The 13251-nt window shown below is 42.8% G+C and overlaps 1 protein-coding gene across 1 annotated transcript in view; it reads right to left on the reverse strand.

Annotated features, from left to right (window-relative positions):
• The window catches only part of LOC107516912 (maltase-glucoamylase, intestinal), a 49518-nt gene that overhangs the window by 25564 nt on the left and 10703 nt on the right, over positions 1–13251 (reverse strand). Inside the window, 13 exon segments of the mRNA XM_036230229.1 lie at positions 716–916; positions 1247–1399; positions 3122–3289; positions 3727–3776; positions 4452–4540; positions 5652–5776; positions 6326–6382; positions 7156–7240; positions 8080–8234; positions 8798–8914; positions 10345–10396; positions 11107–11156; positions 11373–11575. Of these exon segments, the coding sequence (XP_036086122.1) occupies positions 716–916; positions 1247–1399; positions 3122–3289; positions 3727–3776; positions 4452–4540; positions 5652–5776; positions 6326–6382; positions 7156–7240; positions 8080–8234; positions 8798–8914; positions 10345–10396; positions 11107–11156; positions 11373–11575 (1505 nt within the window).

Here is a 13251-nt window from a genome sequence, read left to right on the forward strand (position 1 = left end):
ACAGGCTGAGTTTTAAAAGCTTTGAAGCCATGCACTAAGCACATAAAGGAGATGGAGTCATTCCTGGTAGAGAAATAAAGGCAAAGGCACAGAGCATTAAAGCAGGATGAGCAGGAGGCAAATATTTTGGAGAGAGCGACCGTGTGATCAGGAAGTAGAGTCGTGAAGAGTCGAGGGTGGAAACCTAAGCGAGTTCCTTCATTTCAAATCCATGAGGCGCCTACCACATGCACCAGTGCTACGGTGCGGAGAGAAATGTAAATGAGCATCAGCCCTACATTAGACAATGTGCAAGACTCAGAGTCCAGGCCGAGTTAGACTGGGAAGAACCTTGCAGGCAATGCTGCATGTCTTTCCTTTACTTGCAATGAACATCTGAGTTCAGAAACACAAAGATGAAAGGACAAATTCCTGTCTTTGAGAAACTTACCGATTAGTAGAGAAATAGACATAAAACCAGCCCATCACTAGTGCTTAGATGTAATTAAATCACATGTACCCCAAATTCGATGTTCAAAACAAACCCCGTCACCTTATTTTGCCCAACCTAGCTCAAACCTTTTCAATGTTCTCAGCCCAGTAAATGTCACCACCATCCATACAGAGATGCACAGTTAACTTGGACCAGCAAACTCATTTTCAGATTCTGTAACCCTGACCAGCAGAGAGTAACAGCGCCTGACCAGTACTTGATACAGAGACTGTAAACATGTACCTTAAACTGCAGCATGTCATTCCTGTGGTAGGTCACGCTCAGACGGAGGGGGTTCACAGGTGTTGATGGAAAAGCGCTCGCATAAAAAGCAGACTTTAAGGAGATGACTGCTGTGGCCCCGTAAGAGTCATACTGAACATCACTGACAGAGTACAGATCATCGACGAAATAGCAGAAAGGGGCTCCAGGAGAACGAGGTGCCTGAAAAGTAAAGCCAAAGTCTGCTCAGCTTGTGGTCCTGGGATTAGCAAATACAAAGGGGTACAGAAGGCGATGTACAGGGAGATAAAGGCAGACATCACTGACTTCCCTATACACTCTTTGGTAGTGACGGAAGTTTAAATTCCTGGTCTCCATGCAAAATATTTGTGGGGGGAAAAAACATCTCACTCCTCTCCCTACTTATCCTTTGGACCCAGTTAAAAACTCAGGTCTTTTTAGAAGTCTTTTCTTTCTGCGCATTTTAAGTACAAGCGCTATGCTCACGAAATTGTGAATTGTCACGTGTGGTGACACCGTCAGAGCGGGTACCTCCCAGGCGCAGCCACGCGCAGCACAGTTTTCTGCAGAAGCGCCGCTCTCATCCGGATAACAGTCTATTTTTTCTGCATCCTGTATTTTCAGGTCCCACTCCACCGTGTTTCCTTCTCCCAGGACGAGGTCAAGTCCTGTGATAAGGGCCACCTGTAGGAATGGGGTGATGAGGAAACTTACCCTCAGGACAGAGGCCTTGAGAGATCTGAGACTTCTTTTAGGGAAGGAAATAGAAATCAGACCAGATTCAACAATTCAAGTCACAAGTTTATGTGGAGTTTATATGAAGAGAGCTACTCAGGCGGTAGGTGAGGGGGACTATCCAATGGCAGCAGGGCAAACATCACAACTCTGTGAATCTTACATATAACATTTTGAAAAGAATTTGGTCAAATGAAACATTTTGTAACCACTCTATCCCTCCTTCCCCAACTCCTCCTCCTCCATCTTATTTTGTAGGAAGGGTTTCTCTTCTGCATTTTCTTTGTAGCATAACACGCACACGCACACGCACAAGCACATACATGTACAAGGCCATGGTGGCTAGAATTAAGCAGCCACTTCCAATCACAAGGAAGAAAAGACCTCAACTCTGACAACCTTGAGCCACCAAACCAATTCCAGCAGCTGACTGACTGCCCTCTAACCTCTTACTGCAAAAGGAAAAAAAAATGTTTGTTGAAACCACCATTTTGCTGAATTTCCTGTCACTTGCAGCCACACAAATCTTGACGTGCTATCTTTCAAAGTCCACCACCAGCCCTGCCTTCTCCGAGGGCTTCGCTCAACTGCTCCATTAAGCTTTAAACATTATATTAGCATCACATGAGGGTTCTTGTGTGCTGGTTTGGACTGCCTGTCCCCCACCCGGTAGTTCCATGTGTATAAATCATGGCTCCCCCTACCCAAATTTAAACAGTTAGAGTTCTTTTGGTGCTATATCAATTAATTTTTTAAACAAACATTTATTGAGCTTGTTTTCACACACGCATCCTTCAAATGGCTTGCACTTTGGTGTGCTCATAACCGAAAACAACAACAACAACAACAAAAAAACCCAATACTTTATTTCTAACTTTATAATGTATGCGTCCTCAATGTATGCTGTCAGGACAAAATGTCAAGTGTCACCGATATATCATTATAGTAGAAGACCAAATTTACTTATTTGCTCCAAATGTGAACGTTCCCCACAAACTATGCTGACCCAGCCGCGGCCAATCCCAGATCACGCCCACGGTCGGGAGTATGTGGGGAGAGGGCTCCTCATTAGGCTAAGACATCAGTGGAACTGGTTACAACCTGCTCAAGAATGTCAGGTCTCATTACAACTGGTGAAAAATTATTTTATTATTATCATCTAACCAAACAAGTAGCCATGAGTTAGGCTTGCTGAATTCTTTGACTTTATAAAATAGTTTCTAAAAATATGTGTGTTGATGTGAGAATCTATACAACTCAGGAGATTGAAAAAACACACACACCTCAAACTTTTCATTAATGGGAATCTCACCTCCCGCCTTTACCTTTCTAGCATCGCCAGCGGCTTTCTGATCTACTTTTCCTCTAATCCTGTTTCCCAGGCTTCTAACTTTTCCTCTTCTGCCCCAGTCAGAGAGAACAGAAAACCTGGGGGTGAGTCAGGATGTAAAGATAAAAAGACCCAGTTCCCTTATCCAGTTTCTCAGCAGCTCCCTCACTGCTTCTAGCTCTGGTACATTCTTCATTTATTTTTCTCTCCTCACCCTCTGACTTCCCACCCCAGGCCTCAGAGAGTGTTCTGGCCCTTCAGGACCTGTGACCTTGGCAAGAAGGGCCACCATAAGCTATAAAGAATTTGTGATAAGCCATCTCAACAAAATGGATTTTTACCTGTAGATTAGAATCATAAGTGACGTTAGGAGAAACTTGACTTGAGACGCCATTATGTTTCACTGTAATGTTTTTGGGTTCCTGGGTCCCAAGGATTTTAATCTCTTTAAAAACTAAATTATTGGGGTCTTTGTAGGTTGACTTCAAAATCTTCACATCCAAGCGGTTCTGCAAAACAAGCACAAAGGTCTACCTACAATACACAGATTCTCAAGTCACTCAAATATTCCACGCTGCCTAAAACTGCTCCAACTGCCTCCCAGCTGTCTTTGCAAATGTGTGCTTAAGGGATACGAATTGATCTTGATACTCCCCCAGTGGGAAAAGAGACAGAGTCAAATGCATGGGGTGGAAAAAGAGACATGCTCACGAAATTTTTAAAAACTGCATTTAAAAAACTGATGGCTTTGATTTATCCATATCATTCTTTGTTTACTAACAGAGATGACTCAGTTATTGGGAATTAATTCATATATTGAAACATGCTCACCGACAGTCACAAATGCATATGAAGCTACAAATATAATTACACACATAAACAAACACGCATGACTCATGGTCAGATAAAAGCTCACGCATAAGATCCATAAAAATTTACTACTCACTTGGGTGACGGTAAACTCACAGAAGACATAAACTTCATTGGCCACAGTATCTGAAAGGGGGAGAAAGATGAGCCAGACTCCGGTCTGCCCACCGCAGACAAACATTTTACTGTGCTGTCCTTGAAGCTGCATCTTGAGAATGACAGGATTATAGACAGTGTCTCCCAGGCCAAGCCACTGTTTTCCCTTTTCATTTCTACCTTGACCTTGAAAAGGTTCCCTTCCAAGCGAACCAAGGCATATGTCTCTAGTGAATCTATTTCCTAAGCTGGAGCCACAAGAGCTGTGAGTGTACTGGAGACAGAGTACTGTGCTAAAAAGCTACAAGTAGACACACTGGAAAAGTGTATTCTCACTGCCTCACTGGCATGGATAAGTTTTTCATATCGTCGGCATTTGTTCATTAGTATTTCAGGGGATGATGTCTATATGGAAGGGCAGGAACAGTCTTGAAAATATCTCTTTCAAGTTTCCATTGACGATAAAATGAGAGCCTATGAATATTGCTGGCCAATGGGAGAATGCTAAGAGGTAGAAATGCATTTTCCTTCTATCATGGTTCTGTCTACCACTACCCATGAACAGTGCAACCAAAAACAAAATTGTCCTTCTTGAGTGGTTAAGTCTACTGTGCCTGGTACGACTTCTGCCTCGGCTGAATGACCAGAAGGAGTATCTCAAAGAGGCAGGTTCGGGAATGGCGATGTCGTCACAACAGTGCTCACCTATGGTCTCCCCATTGTCCCAGAAAAGCTCCCCTTTTGCTTCTTTGTTATCATCCAGGGCAATGATGAGACCAAGAGGGCTCCGGCGACTGCGGGAGACAAGATTGATTAAGAGATAAAGACTTAAAACTCAAAGAATTTTGTCAAAGGAGTTGGGCATGATTCCACTGAATTTCAAATGGGAAAGGGTACCAGCGGCAGATGGCTCTGGTTGTCTTCATGCACGAAGGCATGTGATGTCACAGGAGATAGGAACACCCCAAACAAAGATTGTTGAAAGGATAATAAAAGCTGATGTCCAAAAGCAATAAAATGGATGGGTGGGTTTGAGGAATAACAAGATTTTTGGCATGGCTGATTTACAGGTGTGCCTTAAGGTATACCAGGAGACACAGTGAATTTGGAACCGGATTGTGATTAGCCTTGAAATCCGTACTAATACGAGAGTTTGAACTTCAAGCAGGGGAGCAATATGTCGAGATTTCATTTTGGAAATTTAATTCTGGTATCAAAATGCAGAACAGTATGAAGTTGAACAACTAGAGAAAAAGAAACCAGCTGGTATTGGACGTAGAAGGATTATTTTATAAGTATCATAGAAAATCTAAATGTGAAAAATCAAGGTAATAAAGGAGGTTCAAAAGAAAAGGCAGGCTTCTAAACTCCAAAGAACTTCTGGTCTATTAAGAACAAACAGGCTCATACTTTTAGAGATGCAGCTATAAACATGTGCCTTGTTAGTACAGATGGCGTCTATGATTTTAGAATCAAAGACTCATAAAGGAGAAATCAGTGATATGAGGGAGATCTGAAGTGTAGAAGTAACTTTTGAACTCTATCTTGCATCACAAAAAAAAAAAATGGCTCAGTGTGAAGAAAGAAATGGGAAGTTGAGATTTTAGGGGAATGAACAGTGAACTCCCACTCTCTGGAAATGACAGTGAGTCAAGAGCTTGGCACAGTGGGTGGATGGTCTGGCAAGGAAGGTAAGTGGATCAACAGACCCCATTTGCCTGGAATTGAGAAGTTTCCCAAGACATGAGACTTTCAGTGCTAAAACAGAAACAGTCCATGCACACCAGAGCCCTTCCCCACCCTCCACGTAATGTGCTGGCATCTTCTGCAAGGGCAACAGAAGGGAATAGAAATGACCAGCTTCGCTGGCCTCCCCCTCGAAGGAAATACCCAGCCGTGCTGTACCTTGCCACAGTGGTTGTAGCTGGCCGCTGGGTAGGCAAGATGTAGCCCCCTCGAAGGTGAAGTCCAATTCTGTCTCTGGGAAGCTCCATCTCCACGTTCTGCTTCCTCCATCGCACTCGGCCCCCCTGATAAAAACGTACGAATCAAACATGAATCAAACACAATGGCATGACAGTGCATTCACCTCCACCTCTCATCCACATGCTCAGTTATCTATGGTTCTCTCCTTTTTCCACCTAGCTGAATTACTGTTTAACTGAGCAATCAAACAAGAGAAGGGGAAAAAATTAAGAACAGATGTTGCCATTACTTGGGAATTTGAAGGAATACTCATGCCTTGCTGAGGCTATTTGATATATATTACATGAACTGATAGTTCTGAACAAGTAATCTGACTCATGACAAAGCTAAATTGTCCACTGACACCTCTAAAATTTGCTCATGAGGCATTCTACTTGAAGCTCTACCTTATTGATGAATGCTTTTCGGGTTTTATCATGACTGATGTTAAATAACTTAGGCTCACTTCATCACTTCATCTCATCTGCTATAAAATGAGAGAAAACACTACAGAAACACAGTGCATGGACAGACAATTTTCTTTCCAGGGGTATCTCGTCTACACAGCTGCAGCTGTGGTCTCAAAGAATTTAAGAAAAGTCAAAGCTACGTACAGTCTCATAATCGTACCAGACGGCATCGGGCATATAAGCCATCACTTTCTTTGCACCCTGAAATTAAGACAAAATATTATTTTTCATGATCCAATCTCTTAAAGGCATAAAATAAATTTCTTAGCATTCCCTAGGGGACTTCTTCACCATAACTAAAAGTGCATAAATAGCCTTTTTTCTGTTATCAGATTGTGCTGTACTTCTACTGGGAAAATTGAGACAATAACTTGGCCATTCAAAGAAAAAACCCAAATTGAATGATATTAGGAATAATAATATTGAAACATGTAATGTGGGGGAAGTTCTACCTTCACATTGATTACCTCATTCTACTTTCCAACAGTTTCCGCTGATTATCTCGCATTTACAGCTGAGGAACTAGCATGACAACTTGTACCAGACCTCACTGGCACTACGTGGCGGCAGCAACAATCACACTCTGAACGGCCTGACCTCACAGTGAGCGCTCGGTTACTACTCCATTCTGCCTCTGTATGATGGGGCAAGTAGTGATCTGCTCTGAGAATCTGACACCAAATGGGACCACTCTTCAACCCAGATTCACCAGTAGATGCTTCTACAATGGTTGGGAACTTGGTTAAGAAAAAAGACTTTTAGAGGGGAAAAAAAAGAAAGTGCGAGTATCAGATATCCAGCTCCCCCTAATTTATTTTTGACCCTGGCCCACTGTCTTTAAGGCCGACTCTGCCACAGGTGTTGGAAATGGGTTCGGAGTAAAGAGAAGGTAAAGGGTTCCGGGAAGAGAGCAGAGCTTGGTGGGTGGCGGGAACGGACGCAGAGACACCAGCGCCTCTCCGGGGAACACTTGCCTCATGCGGAGCTGGAGTGACGAGGAGGCCCGGCCCCAATAAAAACTGCTGGTGCACGTCCCACGTGCTGCTGTCCCAGTAGAACCTGGAGATTGGGGAGACGCTCCCCGAGATTCAGATCACTGCTTTCTGGAGGCTCCCCCTGCCCCAGCCTGCCCACAATGTGCAGGCTCCATGACGAAGACAAACCCCGCAAGTCATTCTGCGACACCTATCAGGCCCCACCTCCCCACTCCCGCACTGAGGCCCACTTTTCCCAGCCCATGTACCCTCTTGTTCTTCCCCCAGGTTGGATAAGTTCCTATTCCAGTATCTATGCTAGGCAGGTTGTAATTCTATTCGCCATATCTCCCTTCTAAAAAAATAAGATAAGCAATGTATTTTAAAACTTCTGCTGACTAGCAAGAAGAAACTGGATCTGATCACAAAAAAAAAAAAAAATAGCAGCTAATATAAAACTTTACGCTTTCCTCTTATAGAATATCTGCCTTTTATCAGAAAATTCCAAGAGATGGCAAAAACTCGCCCAGAATAAGGAATACATAATAAATCAGGTATGTGCCTGAGGGTCTAAGGACACCCAGGAAGGTAACTGGTTTTGACAAGGAAAGACTTTTAAGTCCTAGGGCCCCAACACAGTGTATTACAAAAGGGAGAGTCAAATTCAAGCTAGCAACTTCTTTAAATTAAGACTAAAGAAACTAAGGATGAAAGAATTAAAATGCATCATCTAAGATAAAGAACCAATTCACAGCAGAACAAAGAAAAGACCCCCAAGTCCCACAATGTTGGTATAGTTCCCTCCCCAAAAGGGAACAGTCTATAATATTTATATGTATGTACTCCTAGGATAGTATCTGGGGAGCGTGTGTGTGTGTGTGTGTGTGTAAAATGTCGCCCAGTTGCATCAACAAAGGTCCTTACTCGAGCAGAAGGGGCCTGGCCACCATGTCCCCCCGGCTTTGGGCATGATAGAAGAGAGTGTAGAGATAGGGCAGCAGAGTGTAGCCGATGGTGAGGTAGTGTGTGGAGGCATTCAACAGCGGGGAGTCAGCCCCGAAGGAGGCAGGATCCTGGTCCTGAAAGAAAACGAAAGGTCGCAATCATGATCTGGCTAGAATCACAGAAGCATCTGGAGAATTCCGGATTATTCATCACAAGGAAGAGTTTCCTTTCTGAAAGACCCCAGGGGCCAAACTGCAAACTTGGTCTCGGATCAGCGTAGCTGGGCAAAGGGAGACCATTTCACCAAGCAAGAAGTCACTCTACGCCTTGCAGCTCAGCCCCCCACACTCACTCCTTAAGAGTGCTCTCTTGGGAGACTGCCAGTTAAATAATTTTGAAATATTTCCTCATTTGATTCTCATTACAAAATGAGCAATGTAGATAAAGCGTAGAGAGGTCTGATAAACAGACTCACCATTTCCTTGACTGCAGCAGTGGAAACAGCAGAGGCGGTGAGTGGTACAGGGCGTTTCACTGGCACATTCGTAGGTCCTTGTTGATTGCAAACAGTAGTGCAAATGGGCCCGAGTGAAGCACCAGACAGCAGGCTGGCTCCACCGAGTCCTTGGCGAGGATGCAGAAAAGTCCAGTCCTAACGTATGCTGTTTGTTTTGGCTCTATCTCCTGGGAGACTTACCTTGTAGCCTTGGCTGTTGCGATTCCTGGAAAATGGATAGAATGCTCCCAGCTGCATCCACCGCCTGCAGAGCTCCTCAGGGGCGTCCAGTGCACAGCCACATATGTCAAGACCCACCTGGAAGGTCACAGACTGCTCGTGAGCACACCCCTCTTTGCTCTCCACCTGGAACCTCCCTACTGAACTCTGCTAGCCTCTTACTGAGAAGGCTAACACAGTGTGATTGAGTTGGGTTACATCCCGCGTCCACTCAGGTGACTTTGAGTAAATTACCTAACCGTTCTGTGCCTGTTTCCTCACTCTGTTAAAGTGGGCACAAAGTAACTAACAGGGTTTTAGTAAAAAGAAAATGCAAATGAAACACAATATACAATAACTTTTTGATGAATAGTAAGTAGAAATATAGCTAATACTATTTTTTATATAAATTTATTTATTAAATTAGTTTCAAGTATACAGTATATTGGTTAGACATCTATAATGTTTATAAAACAATCCCCCCAACTGCTCCCTCCCTCCCCTGGCCCTCTACTTAGCCATCATATTAATGCTAACTGCATTCCCTCTGCCATAGCTTGTACTATTTTGACCACACTACCATCAGAATTAATTTTTCAAAACTGAAATCTGACACTGTCACTCACCTATTCAAAAATCTCCAGGGTCTCCCTGCGGCTTATCTCACTAGCTCCCCAACACCCGGTTCCGGCCCACCTTCCCAGCATCTCTTCCCATTCCGGTGCTACACCCCAATCCTTTCAGACACAGCAAATCCTCCTCCTTAGTGTTTTCGCTCATATTCATTTCTCGACCTTAAAATGACCTCGCCCATTAGTCTGATAAAACATACCCACTTTTCATTGTTAAACTCAAGTGTCATGATCTTAAATTTCTGTGAAGCTTCTCCGACTTCCTCCCATGACATCCTCTGTTCCGTGTAATCTTGTCAGAGCTGATAAGTCCCTTTCTCAGGATCTCCCTTAATATTCAATGTTTATATCCTTGTTGGCACTTTTACTCTAGCTCATCATAATTATTGTTTGTATATGTCTCCTCTTACTAAATTATAAACTCTATGGGGAATGAGAGGGTGTTTCTGTTACTATATTTATGCTTCTCTCCACCCTCACCATACATACATAGCTCAGTACCTGTACATAGTAGGAACTCAATAAATATACATGTGAAATTTAAACAAAAGATGCCAAAGCCATCTCTTGGGTGTTGGCAATGTTATGTTTCTTCATCTGGGTGCTAGATACACAGATATGTTTGGTTTGGAAAATTCATCAAGGACAGGTACACTTTGAGTGTATGTTATACTTTAATAGAAAGAAATACTCTAATGATATCACTTCAAGGTTGAACTTTATAAGACAATATAGGAAAGGATGTCATGGTATCAGAGTCATACCAATGTAGATAAAGCACGTGCTCTCAAAGTATTAAATCCCTGGGCCATGGAGGGTGGGAGAGGAAAGCTTTGTGGCTGGAAACTGTGTAGGCTTTCTTGGGACTGAGGACAGAGCTTGGGATTGTAGACTCACCATTGGGATGCCAAAAAGGTTGAACTCGAGCATGCGTGACCTTAGCGTGTCTCTGCCCAGCGACATATACCAAGGGTCTCAAAGGCCAATCCCGCATTCTCCTCCAGCTCTCTCCCGGTAGGGTCAGAGCTGCTGTTAGAAGCAGACTGCACCATGGAGAAGATTTTATGCTTTAGTTTGTTTTCAGGTGTTTTATGTACATCATTAACTCCATAATTTCCAAGAATTTCCAGAGCAGCTTGAAAAGGCTAGTAACTAGAGACATACAATTTTTATGGCACAAAGGTGAGATTTAACTTTACATGGCTGTACATGCACATTGATCTTTCATATTGTAATTTCAGAAATCCACAAAAATGAATTTATGAACCCCCTCTTGGAACTTAAATTCTTTCTAAGTGGAAACACTTTGATCACAATTTTGTAGTAAGAAAAGACATTTTAAAATTATATATGTATACAGGTACTTTTTAAGTAAATATCTACATTTTTAAAATTAGAAGTCTATCATATACTTAAAAACATTTGCTCTATAAATTTTTCGACAACTTTCAAGAAGGCTAAAATTATATCATGACTTTGCTTATGAATAAATGTGGTTTGATCTGGCTTGTTGCTGTCACAGTTACAGTAAATAGAGAACGTTCTCAACACCTTCTCACTATAGAATTTGAGTCCATACACAAAGGGAGACATAACACATTAGAAGAATGAAGAGCCAGCATCTAAAACGTCAAAGCGTATGAGATTTGAGTTACTTACCCCTCCATCCTCCAGTCTATACAGTATAGCAGAGAGGAAAATATATAGGCCTAGGACTCATGAGGAAATGGGCTTAAATTTTGCTGTCATAATTTATTAGCTGTTTGACCTTAGTTACTTCTCTTTCTTTTCCAATTTTCCATTTATTTATTCATTCGCTGATTCTTCCATTTCCTACATTCCACAAATATTTACTGGATTCCTTCTTCCCTATGTGCTAGGTAGTTCTTTCACTTATTCAATAATAATAACCATACTTATCTTGCAGAGTTCTTAAAAGTAACACAGTGGCACCTAGCGCCTAGCAAGATCAATAACTTGACATGTATTAAATCCATAGCAATAGTGGCCTTACTCTGCAGTGGCAATGGCCATGGCGTAGCCATACAGACTGTGGACATCATACTGCCCCAGTGCTGCACTGCATCCATGCAGAGGGTCTTACGGAACAGGTACCCATCCAGGACTCCTGGGACCAAAGAGGGATCAACCAGTGAGTACACAGACACACGCTCCCTGCTCGTCGACTGTCATCGAACCTGAAATGCTGGCTCCCTGAGCAAGCACTCCTTGTGGCCAGCCTGTGAATGATCATGCAGCTTCCTCACCATCAAAGGGCTATCCATTGGGGGTGGATTCTCTGGTATATAAAGAAGTTGTGCTGACCCACACATAGTCTCCCACCTGGGTGCTCATGTGACGGGAGGCGGGCATTTGGAAGCAAGAGGATCTAATTAGACTTAAGAGTCTAACTAATTTCTTCAAACTGAGCTAAGTTAAGTGGTTTGAAGACAGAAATACTGGATGAAAGCGTCAATTAACTTCTCGCCCCGCCTTTCATGGGCCACACGTTATGAAGGATGATTGCCTGGTCTCTCCCATTCGTCTCTTCTTTTCGGCTCCCACTGCACCGCTCTGGTTCAGAGCCAAATCACCTTTGGATCTTGACTGTCGCCGAAGTTTGGTGCTGGCAGGTTGACTTCTAATCTATTGATTGATTCATGCTGCACACTAACGCCAGCTTACTGTTTCCCAAACCATTTGACTATCATAGTTCCCTCTTACTAAAACAGAAATGACCTCTCACTGAAAGAGTAAAATATAAACTGTTCCTCATCTTTTGATTTTGACCCATCTGCCTTAATTTCCTATTTTCCCACCAGACTGGAAGTCTTTACGGCATGCTACAATTCTAGCAACTCATTCCTTTTTTTCTTTTTCTTTCCCTTCCTCCCTCCCTCCCTCTCTCCCTCCCTCCCTCCCTTTCTCTCTCTCTCTTTCTTTCTTTTTCTTTCTTTCTTTCTTTTCTTTTTTCTTTTCTTTTCTTTCTTTCTTTCTTTCTTTTCTTTTTCTTCTTTCTTTTTTGTTACTAAACGTATATATTTTTAAAAAATTTTATTTTATTAGTTTCAAGTATACAGTATGTTGGTTAGACATTTGTATAGTTTATAAAATGATTCCCCTAGTTGCTCCTTCTCTCCTCTGGCCCTCCACCTAGCCATTAATTAATGCTAACTGCATTCCCTATGCTGTGCTCCCCATCCTCATGACCTTCTATCAACTACTAATTTGTACTTCTTTGGTTATGGCCAGAGGGGAGGGGCCTGGAGGGCTGGGAGAATGGGGTGAAGGGTTAAAGAAGTACAAATTAGTAGTTGACAGATGGCCCTCTCTTAATAAAAATACAATTTGTCTGTGAGCCTTTAGCTTCCTTCAGACTACAATAAGTGCTATGATTTCGGGGCCAAACTGTGAAACACAGCACTGTCCAAAGTTCAATCAGAGCACACTTGCACCATATTCTCTGACTTTGACTTTGACCCCCCACGCCACGGGTTCTGGCTTCCTTTCATCCTATGATCCAGGTCTGTTCTTCACACTCTTGATATCACCAGACTTGACCCTCATCTGAAGACCAAGCCTAGTTACCTGGTCTCTCTATGGTCAGCCCTGACCTGTGGGGGTAACTTCTCCAGCAAAAGGGACTAACCCCTAGCCTCTGGCTCCTGCACATCTTCTCTGGCCGTTCCCCTAGAACTTTCTTGGACTGCAGGTAGAAGAACTAGATTTCCCCCTCTTGAATTTAAGCCTCATTTAGGAAAGCATCATGTATTTTGATTTTCTTTCCTAGTTTTCTTTATATAT

The sequence above is a fragment of the Rousettus aegyptiacus genome, unplaced genomic scaffold, assembly GCF_014176215.1.
Source record: "Rousettus aegyptiacus isolate mRouAeg1 unplaced genomic scaffold, mRouAeg1.p scaffold_m13_p_13, whole genome shotgun sequence".
Lineage (NCBI taxonomy): Eukaryota > Metazoa > Chordata > Mammalia > Chiroptera > Pteropodidae > Rousettus > Rousettus aegyptiacus.